Here is a 16,946-nt window from a genome sequence, read left to right as displayed (position 1 = left end):
CTCCTAGTTTTGAACAAAGGGGCATCACCCTGTCATGGCCGAGACGGATATGGTTTATTAGTTGGACTATTAACCAATTGTTCAATAGAGGACCAGTGGGAGCTTAAGAAGCAAGATTTATTTATTTACAAAGGTAAAATGATAATTTTGACCTAGCTGTAAATACGAACAACTTATGAATAGTCTACTTACTGATTATGGTTAAAGTGGACAGAAATATATCTACAGTGAGGAGGGTGCAACTATCGAGCTATAGTGGTGTGTCTTAATAATTAACGAATATTGATTAATTCTAGTCTAAAGAGTTTAGCGAATTAATCATAAATTGTTGGAGTTCATGATCTATAGGTCCATAAGGTTCCTCTACTAGCTCGTAAAATTATACCTTGGATTAGTGAATTGAGTGGATTTGAAATGTTCAAAATCGAAATTAGGTCTTGAATTTGAAATGTTCAAATTCAATTTAGGATTTGGATAATATATTTGCTATAATTAAACGTTTAATTTATCGAAATTAAACATAATCGAAGAGATTATAATATTTAAATATTAATTAATATGAATAGGATTTATGTATAAATTAAGTGTTTAATTAATTTAATATTATTTATTTAATTATTTAAATTTAAACCATTTTCAAATTAAGGAAATTCATTTTCAGAAAAATGATTTTTAAAATCTTGATTTAATTTAATTAAGTTAAATTAATTAATGATTATTTTTGTAATTTTGAATGGAAAAATCCCAATTTTGAGTTTTGAGTGGATTGTTTAGTGGTTTAACCCACATTATCCCACCAGCTCATTCACTTAATCCTAATTGAAGTATTAATTAGTTGATTAGGTTAGTAGTTGCATGAATGAGATTCATAAATACTTCAATAATTCAGATTTTTCTACTTCATGCAAGCTGAATTTCAGAAATTCTGAAATCTCTCTCGAATCCTCCTCAGTCCCTTCATCTAATTGATCTAGGATAATAAAGAAGATCATTGTGGTAGTCTACTAGTGATTTGGAGACCCAATTTATGGAGAGGAACAAGAATTTAAGTGGTTCATAAGAGTTAATGTATTCTGGAATCCTTCTCCTTGAAAATTATTTTCATATATACTTTTAAACTTAAATTAAGTGTAATTATAGTGCTTATTGATTATGATTTCTTCGATTACAAATGTATACTCTATCAATATTGACAGTATGGACGGTTAGAATGGCGTGCGGCTGGGACTCTACAAAGACGTGGCGCACGGGTCTGTGGAGCGTCAGGCGGCGCGACTTCATGCGACTATGGCTAGACGGGGATGGCGACTTCAACGGCGACTGAAAGCTCCAGCAACGCTAGGGTAGAGACGCGCCCCTCCTTCACTTTCCGTTTCGTGTGCGTGAGCCAAGATCGAAAGAGAGAAAATAATTTCTCTCATTTAAAAAAAAACCTTGCTTGAAAACTGAGAGGAAGAGATAAGGGAAATTAATTTTTCTTCATTTTCTTTCTTTCACTTTTAACCCAAGCAAATGCTGGATATATATAGTCATCCAATTTTTTTTCACTCTTAAATTCCAAATATCAATTTAAAAGATATCCATAATAAACATTTCTCTTCCAAAATAAAGAAAAATCCTTAATTAATTAGACCTAATTAAATTAAGTCCAATATCTCAAATCTTCTCTAAAATTTTCCTCCCATATAATTTTAATTCTTCACCCACTTAATTAAAATTTAATTATCTTATTATAATAATCTAATTTTAACCATAAGCCAAAATGTAACTCCAATTAATTCAAAATAACTAAATTGAATTGGGAATGGCTTAGCAAGTCAATTAAATTCCAAAATTCCCCAAATGAATTTCAACAAACTCTTATCTCTATAAATATCACTTAAATTCAATTTTAGCCTCCAATTAGAAAAACAACATTTATACAATCCAGAGTAAAATAATGAAAATTACATGAAATTTTAGGTGTTACACTTTTAGTGGTTAAATATTAATATTGATAAATACTTAGATTCAGTTAAAATGAGTCAATTGCATATAATTATTAAAACAAAAATAAGTTCATGATTTAAATATTATATATGAATAGAAAGCATAAATAAGTAAATAAATAAACTGTCAAAATAAATATAGTTCAATTTACATAATATTTATTGTATCAAATTCAAAGTTAGAGATTCGATTCTCCTAATGTGTTTATTATTTAAAAAAATGGTAATAAATAAACCTAATTATTATTATTAGGAAAAGGAAAGAGAGTAGTTTAGATTAGTAGAGGAACAATTAAATATGATGTGAAGGAAGGCACGCAGGGACGGTGAAGAACATGCGTGTCAGCCACTAGAGCAATTGGATAAGTGGGCCCCACCTTAAGAGTGATTAAAAGGATATTTGAATTGTGGTCCACTATTTTCCCACTTTACCCTTTCCCTTCTAATCATTATCACGTGATGCCCCCAACTCCAATCCGTTTCTTTTCTTCTTCCAACTACTAACCAATCTCTAGCCTCTCTTCGTATACTCTTTTCTTTTTTAAAAAATAATTCAAACTTAACTACTCATTTTAAACCAACTTACCCATCTATCTTGTTATTGTTGATAAATTTTTCTTGACAAAATATATTTTTAGTCTTTGAAATTTGAGAATAATGTCTATTTGGTCTTTGAAGCTTCAAAAAGACACTTTAGTTTCTCACGTTTAGAAAATAGTTGTAAATGACGTCATGCTTAATGCTGTAGGACAGAAAACACCAATTTCGTGAAAATCACACGGCGTCGTGGTGCTCCAAAGTTCATCGGCGTGAAATTTTCATCAACATTGCGACATAGGACTCTAGCGACGCAGCACTATCACAATTTTATAAATATATTTCTTAGCTACCTAGGGTTGTCTATCTGTGATTCTAGCCGTTTTCACCATTTTCTCTCCTCTTTTCTCCTACTTTTTTGGTCAGTGCATGTATCGAAACTCTTCTTCCTTGATCGGTACGTCAATTATGGGCTAAGGTGATGTTTCTAGCTTAAGCATTGGTAGACTTCCCCATGTGCTTACGACGTGTAATCAATTACTATGATTTAATTTGCAATACTTGACATTCAATTGCATGTTAATCCTGTGTAGCAATAGGTTAAATTAGCCTGTAAATTGTAAATCCATCTCAACGAACATTGTCTAGTTAAACTAGGGAAGAATTAAATTGAATGTTTGATTTGGCATTTCCAATTGGATATTCGACTTAGCAGTTTCCCCATTCTCAATGTGGTAGCTAAATTAGTTAGGATGTGTTACATCTAATCAATTTGGTTAATCTGATAATTTGAACTCTCAAATAACTTTTCTAGATTAGGTGGCTAAGCTAGACAATATAGGACTAATTTGATGAATCCATGCTCAAGTTGCAATTTGGGTAATTAACTCAAGAGGCCTAGGCTAGATATTTTAATCCTTCGAGTTCAATCTTTATTTATTTTTCTTGCATTTTATTTCATCTACAAGCAACAAACTTCAACCTTCTCCCCTCGGTTACCTCGGGCCGTAAAATGTTTGGCCAAGAAATTCTTCGATTCCCTATGTTCGACTCGTACTACCACTATTATAAAAGTATGGTAGAAGTTAAAACCATTTGGTCCAGAATTGGACGATGAATTTCGTTGACCACCCTCCCTCCCCTTTTCCAATCAGCCATCATAGCCTAAGAAGGAGCTCACTCTCAAACTCTCAACGTTCTTCAACTAATAATTCTCTCTATCAAATTTAGAACTTGGACTTTTTTTTTTCCAGCTAGCTGTATAAAATAGTTGTTTCTGGCTACTTCTTAGTATCTTTCAAAAGAGGTGTGATTATGGTGGACTCCAATGCATACCTGATACCCCTCTATAACTCCAGAGGAAAAAAAACCATCTTTGTGTCATAAAAGTTGAAAATTTTAAGTTTGAAACCAGTTTTCTCAAGTTGTTGAAAGATTCTTGTTGAGTTTAATGAAAAGAAGGTTAAGAAACATTTCCATGGACAACTATAGAATAACCTTCTTTATCTCATGTCATTTTGGATTAATTTTGATTACGGATCTTTGTTTTATCTTTGGTTCGCGGATGGAGGGATTCCATCTGCATGTACAAGAAAGGCCAACAAAATCCTCAACGAAGGAACAATTGAAGATTGAGAGTGAACTGTTTGAAATCTTGACCATGAAGGTAAGTTGGAAAACGAAAACTAGAGTAGAAGAAGGAAGAATGGAAACACAAAAAGGAGAAGAGAAGAGAGAAGACACACATAAATATGAATCTAATATAAAATTAATTGATATTGTTGGAGGAATCTGTGAGGCTCCGCAATGGAAAGGGGGATCATTCCCAATTTTGGTTTTCACATAAATTTAATTTTCAATTTTGGTTTTCACATAATTTTAATTTACAGAACAGAGATAAGAAAAATTATGCATTAAACAATAAATTTATAGCATGCTAGGGAGAGAATTAGAAAGAAAAGATTTACTTACCCTTGAAGAATACTTTCTTCTCGGATCCCTCGATCCAGATCATAAACTTTTCAAACTCCAATCCGAAATTCCAAAATGGGCACCACTACTAGAGAACCTTCTATATTCTCTTGGGATTGAGAATTCAAGCAAAAGTTGTGGACTTTGCTTGAATTTGAGAGAGGGAAGAAAGGAAGAGAGGAGTGAGAAGAAAACTTGCTTTTCTTTTCAGTGTTTTTCAGGAAGAATAACCGAGAGAGAGTTCTCTGTGTCAAAAACAAAATTGTTGAAAAAGTAAACTGAACTCCTTTTCCACTTATTGATTGAGAGAATTAAGGGAAGGGAGTTGCAACTTCATCCTTTAATTAAATTAAAATTTAATTTAATTATATATATATATATATATAATAACTAACTTATTAGGTATATATATACTATATATTATATCAAATATTACATAACCTATAATTTTATATTCTCTCAATAATGCATGACATTAAATATAAATCACATTTATACTAAATTCAATTTATATGAATTTCATCCATATAATTAATATTTGAATCATATTCAAATATTTAATTCATCTAAACCATTTATGGTATTTAACATAAATCATATTTATATTAAATTTAATTATATGAATCTCATTCATATAATTAGTATTTGAATCATATTCAAATATTCAACTCTAAAAAAAGAAAAACTTTATATTGTAATGTATCTAATACATTATATTAATTATATCACATATAATTAATTTAAATTAATTATATCATATATATTTAATTTTCTCAATTAATTTGAACAATTCAAATTAATCCAAAATTAATTCTTCATCATCTCAAGCTATATAGGGGACCTTATGGACCTGTAGATCGAAGCTCCAATGGTACTTACATAATTAATTAAACTATTTAATTAAATTACTCAACATCCATTAACTGTCGGTCATTCCACTAAAGACCGACAATTGCACTCTTCTCACTACATATATATTTATGTGCCCATTAAATATAATCAGTCAACAGTTCGATGATCTTTCACAAATTGCTCGTAAGTACAGCTAGGCCAAAATTACCGTTTTCCCCTATAGTTCTATCTAACTTCTTAAGTATCACTGATCCCTCTAATGAACAATAAGTCATAGTCCAACTATAATCAAGTCCCTCTCGGGTCAAGAGAGTGTGTGACCACAATGTTCAAGCCTCAGAATTAACCCTTACGGGAGCAATTTATCTTCTTACCCCGACATTAGGAAATGAGTGAATTTCGTCTTATGTAGATGTGTTTCCAGCTCCCCAATCAGATGAATCCCCAAAATGGTAGGCATATTGAGTCGACAATCTGGTCACTCTCCCCCATCCAAATCAAAGAACCGCCTTCATAGGCAGAATTTATAACTCATTCAAGATTTAGATCATGTCACCTATGGTCATCCTCGTGAAATGTAAGTCTCTATTATTAACGACTTTATATAATGATACTAGTTATTTCGTGGTCCGATCTTATACAAACTCTTTGTATAGGATACCTCTGCACACATGTCTCCACATGAATGATCAGGATTAGATCATTTATAGCACTTTACAACACTTGTAACATCCAAAGCGGGACGCATCCGTCGTAGTGTTACCAGGATAAGGTACCCAGTCTTATCCATCTACTACAGACCGTTTAGGTTATCATTTAATCATGATCCACCTGTTTGTCTCTACATACATGTTTAAATTACATAAAATAACCTAAGATCTTAGTTTATAAATTGAGTGTATACTCATAAATAACAATTATTTTATTAATAACAATTTGTTTGTACAAAATTTACAAAACTACGAGAATACAAGAGATTTAAGACACTAATCTCAGCAATTATAATTTGCTTATTTAATACCACATCAAAATTTTGTTAATCAACTAATAGTCAATTTAATATCAGTGACCATTTAGAACTATTTTCCAAACTTTAAAAATTAAAATGTCAACCAAAATTTGTGTTGCATGAAATGGTAATGTGAAATTTGTGTTGCATGAGATCATGTTACATTAAGATGGTGTGGAATTATAATGCTCATTTTGTGCGAATAATAACGAGAGCGTTTCAACTTTTATTATTGAAAAAAATGAGGAGATCCAATAAGCATTAGAATCTATTACATAATGCAAGAAACGTCATACTATCATCAACCAAAGAAAATGTTGTTTGTGTTACACAACCAAGACTTAGAAGTTACTTTAACTCAAAATCACTACTTGTTATTTTTCAAGGACTAATCTGAATGTGTTCGTAAGAAATACATTATGTTAAGCACTCACTGTTTATTATGCATTTGATTTTATCCCTTCTTAATAAATCTCCATACTCCTTTTTAATTTTTAGTTTGAGGGACCTCCTCTTCTAGCTAATGCTTTTCCATGACGGCCGCCACCACATCCCCAAGTCCAACAAAAACCTCTACTCCCTCCTCCGCCAAAACCCCATCCTCCACCACTTCCTCCGCCTCCACCTCCACCTCCGCCGCCACCACTTCCTCCTCCTCCACCGCCACCACCTCCACCTCCTCCCCCTCCACCGCCGCCACCACCTCCACTGCCCTCTCCCCATCCATAGCCTCTTCCATTTCCCCCTCCGCCGCCACCTCCACCACCACTGCCGCCTCCCCCTCCTCCACCACCGCCATTGCCACCGCCGCCTCCACCACCACCGCCATTGCCGCCTCCGCCGCCTCCCCCGCCCCCGTTTCTGCTTTTTTTATGTTTTTTATTATGTTTTACATCTTTCTTTCTTACCCCACCACCACCGCCGCCTCCGTGGCCCTCACCCGATGAATTTCCTCCACCCTTGCCGCCACTAACAGTCACATTTCTTCCCGTTAAACCAACTCCATAGAGGCTTTCATCCGAATTAGACCATTGATTGGATGTAGTGCCAAGATTGTCACTTGTTTCAAAAGCCTTCACCTCCTTCCCCTCAACCTCAACCAAGTAAATGCTGATCAACACAATTCCAATAATCAAAAGAACCCCGAAACCCCTTTCTCTCAACATTCTAATTTCTCTGCTTCAAAATTCAAACTTTGGATGATTCAATTTTCATCTTCCCCCCAACTGATCTCTTTTATACTCTCTTTATTTAACCTCCTTCCCAATTCAACAACCAAACCAAACCAAACAGTCCCTACTTTTTAACTCACCCATCAACCTACCCAATGCCTACAAACTTACATAAATCCATCCAATTATTAAAAAAGGATCCTAGTTTTGAATGTTGATTTTCCTTGTCCCATGACTGGAAAAGAAAGGACACAAACAACCATTATATTTTTAATTCAATAAGTTAAGTAAAAATCGATTCTCAAAAACCCGTACTCCCAAAGTAAGATTCTTTAAGATTACTAATTGCTGAATTTTAAATTATGAAATGGGATTAGTTTGAAGTGTCATTTATGGATCTACACTACCAAAAATCCAACCAACTTTCAAGTGGGACAGCACTAGACTCTCATAAAAAGTGTTTTCTTTTGCTTAACGAATTAGAATAGGATGGGAAAATGAAAGCACAGTGGTTTCCACATGACAAAAGAATAAATCTAGAGAAAATCCAAAGTGGAAGAGATGGGCCAAACCAACGGCATTTTCATGGCGGCGGTCGAAATGCTTCCGAGTGGATTCCACGTTTATTTTCAAATTGACTTGCTTATTTTAATTTATCTCAAATTATCACGTGATAATTTTTTAAAATTTTTTTCTTTGATGATCGAGAGATGAATTGAGATGAATTTTGACTTTTGTTGCACCTAAATATTACTCTCATACTAATTCACTCAATTTTCTGTTATATATTATAAATTAATATATATGTATTAATGTCTTTTACAATCTAAACAATCGCCATTTCTTCAAGCTTATGTTTTTCAGTTTATGTCTTGTCCATTTCTACTTTATGTATAAAGGATTAGAGACTTTTATTGGTTTGTAATGCAAGTTATGATCATTTGATTGAATAATATTGAAGGATCTCTTTTAATAGTTATCTCTTTTTCAAATATGGTCCTCTTAAAGTGTTATTTCACATCTTAGGATGATTTTTTCTCCATTTAATGCTCTTATGAACTCATCAAGCATATCGATCTTGTTGTGTACTAATCTATCAATACGTTATCTTGATGTGTGATTCTAATGACGGATCCTCCTTATCTCTTTAAGATATCTAGCTAACCGGAAGGTAGATATGATTAGAAGGAATAAAGAACTCGATCGTGATATCTAGACCTCTAATGTTTATTTATGACTTTAAATTAATGTTTAGATTATGGTAGTGTTATTTAATTGAGTTAAAGTAATATTGTGTACCTCATTTAGTAGAATAGTTTTTGTTATTTCATATGGTTTAGGATGATTCTTATGAGAGAATATGGATTGAATTTGCAAAATTAGTGCATTTTAATTTTATTGTTGACGAATGTGGAGTGAAAATTTTGATCTTTCAATCCAAAAAATTTACTATTATTATTATGTTTTTGTAGTTCATCAAATGGTACGAGATTCAAACATCAAATGGAAACTGCCTTAACTAGACGTGCAATAAACAACTATGGTATTAATTTGATATTTTTACTAGTTATTGATTAAACCTTATGAATAAGCAGAATCATAGGTATTTGTTTAAAAGTTACTGTCAGCTCAAATTGTATTAGATAAAATACTCTTTTTAAGTATAAAAATATTTTACATAATAGCTTCTATCTCGAGAAATTTTAAATAAACACGACTTTTATACAAAATCAATTAATAATGAGGACTAACTCATATATCTTATAAACAACGAGGATACTAAGACGTTCGTACATCAATTGAGCTATTCTCACTTTGACTAGCCAAAGTCCAGTGTTAACAATTAACAAAATAAATTTTTTTATTAAAAGAATCAAATGGTCTTCCAATCTAGTCCTTAATCTTTCAAAATTCTTGATTTTACCTTTGGGCTTAATATATAAAAAATTCTCAAATGTAAGTTAATTATTCTATAGTTGTTTTCAAATAAAGGAAAATGAACTAACTTATTTACAAATATAACAAAATGTCATTGTCTATAAATGATAGATCATGATAGATAGTGGCATTTTGCTACATTTGTAAATAGGTTTTACCATCTAAAACAATTACCTATTTTCTATATAAGAACATAATTAAGAATATCAATACATCAACGATGAAATTGTGGATTTTAAATGATTAAGTACCATTTGAGATTTGATGTATTTGACCATAATTGTTTAACTAACCTATCAAAAAGATATTATAATATATTCTTTTCATATATACATTCAATCTAGTTTATTGAAGAGCATCCCATTGTTCACTTAAACGACTTCGACTATATGTCAAACCGAGCATATAATTCATTTGACATTTAAGTGTGCTAGTAACTATGAGATCCGTGGTTCGAATCTCCCTACTCCCTATAAAACGACTTGGACTTAAAAAGAAATTTTTTATATAAAAAAGGTCTTAATAAATTTAAATCACTCCTAAAGACTAATAATGTTATATAATTGTATTGAATGGCTAGCATTTTGAGCTCTTATACTCACTTTTCATTCTCATTTCTTAATTGTTCTCATTTTCTTTTCTTTGTTAGTTCTCGCTCTCGTATCTTGTTCTTAGTTTTTAGCTCAATACCAACATTTAATCGTTATGAAAGAGAAAAATAAAAAAGAAGCCAGAGCAAAGTCCTAAGTCAATACCAAACGAGGTCTATCCTTTTTTTTAGTCCTCGAGTTTTTAGAAAATTTAGGAATAAGTGTGTTTGATCCCTACAATTTCAATTTGGTCGTTTTAATCTCACTTTTGAAATGACCAAATTGAATGTCTGACTTTCAAATGTATTGGGCTAAGCTCCATCAATATCCTGGTGTGATGACCTATCTTGAGAAGATTGGATTACAACGATGGACAAGGGTTTATCAAGTCCATTGTAGGTATGACAAGATGACGACAAATATAGTATAATATCTCAATTGAGTATTGAAAGATGCCTAAGAACTACCAATCACAAAGCTATTAAAGCATATCCGTGAGTGGCTACAAGGTTGGTTCTATATCCGACGTACACACACAATAGCATGCACAAACATTGTAACTGATTATCACTGAGTATTCTTAAGGAATCAGAATTTTCGCTTCATTTTTTCCTATACAATACCAATTATACTATACAATATGTAATTTTAGCACCAATTATACTTTACAAATTTATACCATACAATATGTAATTGTAGCACCAATTATACTGTACAATATGTAATTTTAGCCCAAATTTATCTAAACGATCGCTTAGTTATTTATTTGCTTAGCTATTTATTTGCCTAGTTAAATTTACAACACAAATTGTATTCTACAAATTTAGCACAAATTTATCTAAACGATCGCTTAACAAAATCTAAACAATCACGTAACAAAATCTAAACGATTGCATAACAAAACCTAAACGATCGTTTAACAAAAAATAAACGATCGCTTAACAGATATCTAAACAATTGCATAACAGATATCTCAACGATCGTATAACAAAAACTAAACAATCGTGTAACAATGAGCCAAACGATCGCATAATGGATATCTAAACGGAGGCATAATAGTTAGCTAAACGATCGTTTCATATTCTCTAAAAGATCGCATAACAAAACCTAAATGATCGTTTAACAAAAACTATACGATCGCATAAGAGATATCTAAACGATCACATAATAGATATCTCAATGATTGTATAACAAAAACTAAACGATCGTATAATGGATATCTAAACGATCACGTAACAGTTAACTAAACAATCGTTTAGTATTCTCTATATGATCGCTTAGTAATCTATATCCGATCGCTTGGTAATATCTAAATGCTCGCTTAAAGTATTCGTAGAAACACACGTTCATCAATAGGTCTTGAGGCTTTTTAAAAATGGTGGATAATTTTAAATTTTCATATGGAGAAAAGGTCGTCATTGATAGAAAAAATTTTGGGTTTTTGATCATTTTGGGAAATTTTCCATAGTTATTTCTCTTTGCCATCTTCACATTCTCTCAACATGCAGACTATTCGGTATAATCTTGACGGATTTCGCCCACAAATTTTTGCCCAACACCACAATTAAATCTCACCTTCAATAACCTCACCTAGTGTTCATGATCCAAGAAGCAAACTATTTCACCAAAAACCAATTCTGCTGCGAGTCAATGAAAATCCATGCCCGAATCCTTCATCAACCTCTCCTGCCGGCGGCGGCCGCCATTTACGAGTAGGTCTATGGGTCGTCGGCCATTCCGTCACCCGAAGAGAAGGAAAAAGGTGGAAACCCATTTGAAAAAAGATGAAAAAATGACCGGCACATCGTCCACATTTTCATATAAAGAAAAAAAGGGCTTGAAACTAATTTGAGACATGAAGAAACTTTTGGGAAGCACAACTGCAGAGTCATTGTAAAGAAGGGTGGAGGGAGGGGAGAAGAGAGAGAGAGAGGGGGGATTGAGATCATTTTTAATTTAAATATGTATTTAAAACAATTTTTAAAAAAATACCTAGCAAGAAAATAGATGGAGAAACCTTTTAAACCTATTTTAAAAAAGTGAAAGTTGAAAATGGCCAAATTCAAAGGTTGTTTTCCGAGTTTTTTTTAGTTTAAATACTATTTTAGTTCTTGCACTTTTAAATTTTTTTTGTTTATTTTGATCTCCATACTTTCAAAAGGTTCATCTTAGCACCTATACGAACACTTTGATTCATTTTGATCATTATACTTTCAAAAAGTAACTATTTTGATCTCCTTGCTTTCCAATTTTTATTCATTTTTAAGAGATCAAAACGACCACTTTTTAAAATTCAATGATCAAAATGAATCAATGTGAACATTTTTAAAATATAGGAACTAAAATGAACATTTTAAAAATCCAAGAGAAAAATGAACAAAAACAAAAATATAGAGACCAAAATAGTATTAAAACCAATTTTTCTAAAGAACTAAAAGGAAACTAGTGAAAGGTTGGAAATCGTCATCCTAAAAACCACACTAGAGGAAGTAGATAAATAATAATATACATGCAATATCTGATGACCAAGATCCTTTAATTACCAAAAATGAATATGAAAATATGAAAGGCCCCCCTCTCTAATCAATATCAACTCAACCCGAATAAGATTTTCTAATTGAAATCAACTTGTTTTCATATATTTTCTTCTTGAAAATTGATGTTCTTACCAGTCGATCTCCCCACCTCCCAAAAATACAAACTAGCAACCTTCCCACAAAATTTCTTAGTAAAGAATTCACACAATTACGTCCTCCCTGCCCGAATCTTCGCCATCACAATTTCATTCTCTTAGCAATTCGGGTCTCCAATATGTTGTTAATACGGCAGTTATGTGGCATATCATGTTTGTATTGGCAATTAACGCCATTTCGACATCCTTTTGGAGTGTTAAAGTAAATGCAATTTTTCTGATTCTTTGGTTTTAAGTTTTCTGATTTGATCTTGTGCATCATATTAAGATTACGATGGTTGTGATTATTACCATTTATTCCAAGTTTCTGTTCATTACCATCTTTCTGGTCTCCATGTTGCCTTACCAAGTACTTATAGTAGCTAGCATCCTTCAATGTCTGACCTTTTTTTACCATATTTACCCATGTTATATTGGCTTGTCCTGGGACTGCACCTGTTTTAGAATAGTTCCCACCATTCGGTTTCGTAGTTTTTACATCTAGGAGATTGGGTACAGGTGAATGGCTCGGGACTGAGGCTGGCTTTACATCAGATGCTGCAATGTTACTCACCTGTGGAAGAGTGGTTTCTGAAGATAGAAACCTTTTCAACATGCTCGGTAAGCTTTCATTTGGGGGATTTGGTATCATATTGGATTGTGTTACAGGCAATGGTATCGATCCGGTCACTGGCTTTGACACAGATAATGGTGCAGTGGTTGCAGAGGGTTGACTCTCAGAAACTAACTGAAATAGAGGAAGAGTGTTAGTCAAATTCTGAACCATCGTTGGATCACTGAAAATCTTAATAAGCAAGTTGGTGTCGATCAAGCTTCCCTGCTCCTTGCTTTTCATTAGAACAGTAAATGCAGCAGAGGCTGCAGCTACTACGTCCACACCAACATCAACTAACTTTTCAGTTGGCCCTTCCCCTGCTACTACTGATGATGTTTCATCTGAACTTTTCAGGATTGCAGGTTCCAACTGAACGTTGAAACTACCCATCATCTGCACAGAGCGCGTAGGTAAGTTTCCAACAGCAGCTGAATCAAACTCCACATCTCCACAATCGTCTTCTTCGATAGGAATGATAGGGACAAGAGGAGTGAGGCTATCATTGTAAGGTTTACGTTCGATCTCGGTAGAAACACTCGCACTATACAGGAAAAGAAAAGTTACATATGAGAAATTATTGGACAAGCCGAAATTCAAAACATTAAGCTTCCAAACTGGTCTCAAAATCACGAGTTAGTTTATAATTATTACCCAAGAGGAATATCGGAAGCCCGGGGATAAATTGCCTCCAGCAATCTCATTTCCCTAAAATTTTGAGATTCTATCTCTGTACTTTCTTCTCCTGCTGCCACACGCCAGTTGCAACTCATAACAAACTGTTGAAAACGAAATGGTATTGCAGATCGACACATCAGACGAAGATACTAAAGGACACACTAGAATGGAGAAAACACTAGAGAGAACATATAAATTTAATTGGTATCATATGAGGAGAAGTGTCTGATAGTGCTTAGCTAACCTTGGGAGGGCAATTCCACTTAATAAAAGGGATGTCAGATATATCTGCTAATCGGTTTCCCAAATGAGTATCATTAAATCCAGGAGGACAATCATTAGATTCAATAGCATGGGGAGGCAACATCCAGGAAGTCTTTGCTCGGAGATGTTCGTAAGATTTCAGGCCAACTTTTGAAGGGCAGTCCTCTGATGAGAACAACTTCACCTATTTAAAAGAAGCAAGCATAATTATTCACATTAATTTGGATATCGCGGTACATAAAGTTTGCATGGGTTATATAGTCTTAAGGACGGGGAGAAAACCACCAAAGATAAATATTCTTCCAACCATATTGGAAGAGATAAGACAATGCGAATCCAATTAAACTTTTCAGTATCGATTGCTAACATCCGTTCAATAATATGCAACACCGAATTATAACACTATATTATAATTCAAACCAATTTCTCCTGTGTACACCCGTTAAGAAATTGCCTCCCAAGAAGGGGCATACGCATAAGAGTACCCTGAAATTACACGTGACACAGAAAAGGCTATTTTCAGGGGGGGGGAAAATATACATGTTCACACAATGTGGAGAAAAGCATTTAGCCAAAGTAGCATTTCAGGAGCTGCCTATAAAGTTCAAGGGAGGACACACACACACACACACTCCGAGACAGACAGACAGAGAGAGAAAGAGAGAGAGAGATTAGGACAAACGAATGTTTTCTGCATAAGCATTCCTATAGGATAAGTAGTAATGATCATCATCAATTTGTTCAAAAATGCTACAGTAAAGTGCAGTTCTATTGGTTTTTTATATATGGTGTGCTTTCAATCTTACAAGAAATGCTACAGCAAGCATAACTCTGTAGATCATATATTTTAACTATCATTCTCAGAGATTTCAGAGATTTCATAACTTTCTTGTTGCGACATTGGTTTTCACAAGCAAAGAACGCCTTTGAGATCGTTCAAATGAACTGCCTTTGGATCAGTTCCGCATAATGATGCAATTCTGTTTTCCATTTAGCCCAATGGTTTGCTCGCAAGGGGATATTAACGCTTTTAATCACAATGTTAATTACTTAATCCATCCAACAAGTAAATTCTGTTAATTCCATTAGCCACAGAATGTCGTAAACCCCATCGTGCCCAAAAGAATGATGTAAATCAATAGCATCAAATTCATCAAAGGAAAATCATCAAATAAATGTGGCCTTTTATTTTCCATTGTGGTTTTCTGATTTCACCAAACAAAATGAGAGGACGAGTTCGAGACCATGAATAAGCTAACTAATCTAGTAAATCAGAAATCCTAGGTATTTAGACTTTAAACGAAAACGAAAGTTCGGATTAGAAGATATCAACGATTATACCTGACAAAGATTAACATCATGAGCCCACGAAACACTCTTCGATTTCCTCGACCGCTTCATCTCTAAGTCTGAGATCAAAAAGTACGACTAAAGTTTCAGATTAAAAGCATAAAGCCAAACAACCGATCGACGACGATTTAATGTTAAACGAGAGCCGTCAATGTAAAGGGCGGTACGATTCTAAAATGTTGTTATTCGAAACCTAGAATGAGAAGGAGGAAGATGGAGAGAAAAGAATGCGACGAAGGAGAAGAGGAAGAAAAACCCTAGAACCGAGTGTTGCGGTAGTTAATGGCGGCAGATGAGAAGAAAAGATATTTTAGAGTGGACGTGACGGCGGGAATAGAAAAGGCATACATATATATATATGAATGGCTGTTGTATGATTAAGTGATTGCCAAAGACTTTTCTTTCATCCACGTGACTTATTTTTAAATCAAACACTTAAAATGTATTTGGAGTAAAAACTATCCTAAATAAATTATTATTTTGAATTCTCTAGTTAGCTACTCTCAACACTATTTCAAAAAATACATTGTTTTTACTATTTTATATTCATCATTTTTTTTATTATTTGTTATAGTATTTATTATTTCATTCTTAAACTAAAATAGTTTACATCTCAAACACATATTATTATAACCTAAACTAAAATAATCTACCCCTAAACACAAACTATTATAACCCAACTATAATAACCAACTCCTTACCCTAAAGGTCTCCTTATAATGTATTCCAAACACATCAAGTAAAACCAAAGTAATTGTGATTAATTATAAGTTAAAATTTAGGGTTGACAAGAAAAATAGCAAATTATAAAGTTTCATTTGAAAAAATGGTTAAAAAGTTTCAAAATTTTAAAAATAGCAAAAGGAATTTATATAATAGAAAATACTAATTAGTAAATAACAAGACTATCTTAAAAACAACGAAATTAAGTACAAACGAGAATGCAAAGATACGTTGCTTAAAAAACAACTCGAATACCACAAATACACTGTATCTAAATATCCCATAAGCAAAAATTAAAAATCACCTAATATGGTTCTCAACGCTTACGACGGCCTATAGAATGCATGTATGTGTGAGAAAGTCGACTACCACGCGTTGGAGTCATTAGAAATGTCCACAACGATAGACTTTCTCCGAGGTGAGAAAGAGTAAAGTTGATTATACCTGTTGGCAAGTGAGTATTTAAAGGAATTGCAACTTTAAGACGATTTGACTATTGGAAATATGATTGCGTTTGATACCAAGCCAGTTGTAGGGAGTTTGCTTGCCCATGGGATCTTGAAAGCCACTTTAAATACTATCAATCCCAT

The 16,946-nt window shown here is 33.2% G+C and overlaps 1 protein-coding gene and 1 long non-coding RNA gene across 2 annotated transcripts; both read right to left on the bottom strand.

The window, feature by feature from the left end:
• Positions 1-1,069: 1,069 nt before the first annotated feature.
• Positions 1,070-4,776, bottom strand: LOC120073003 (uncharacterized). The gene is made up of 2 exons (XR_005480665.2): positions 4,497-4,776; positions 1,070-1,445 (listed from the first exon to the last, which is right to left on the bottom strand). It is a non-coding gene; the product is annotated as an uncharacterized LOC120073003 (long non-coding RNA).
• A 6,699-nt stretch (positions 4,777-11,475) lies between these two features.
• On the bottom strand, positions 11,476-15,962 carry LOC120072898 (zinc finger CCCH domain-containing protein 6-like). The gene is made up of 4 exons (XM_039025430.2): positions 15,625-15,962; positions 14,264-14,467; positions 13,996-14,120; positions 11,476-13,885 (listed from the first exon to the last, which is right to left on the bottom strand). Exons 1-4 carry the CDS (start codon positions 15,682-15,684, stop codon positions 12,832-12,834), a joined length of 1,443 nt encoding a protein of 480 aa, XP_038881358.1. The 5' UTR covers positions 15,685-15,962; the 3' UTR covers positions 11,476-12,831.
• Between the last annotated feature and the right edge of the window lie 984 nt (positions 15,963-16,946).

The sequence above is a fragment of the Benincasa hispida genome, chromosome 3 (assembly GCF_027475165.1).
Source record: "Benincasa hispida cultivar pf3 chromosome 3, pf3_genome.v1.1, whole genome shotgun sequence".
Classification (NCBI taxonomy): domain Eukaryota; kingdom Viridiplantae; phylum Streptophyta; class Magnoliopsida; order Cucurbitales; family Cucurbitaceae; genus Benincasa; species Benincasa hispida.
This window is presented reverse-complemented; position numbering and strand designations above follow the sequence as displayed.

Bases quoted from the DNA above. Each gene is read 5' to 3' on its own strand.
- LOC120072898 (XM_039025430.2), bottom strand. From the start codon at position 15,684: ATGAAGCGGTCGAGGAAATCGAAGAGTGTTTCGTGGGCTCATGATGTT. The intron at 14,468-15,624 runs GTATAATCGTTG...TCTTTTAAATAG, and splicing joins ATGATGTTAATCTTTGTCAG to GTGAAGTTGTTCTCATCAGA. The intron at 13,886-13,995 runs GTAATAATTATA...TTTCCTGTATAG, and splicing joins GCTTCCGATATTCCTCTTGG to TGCGAGTGTTTCTACCGAGA.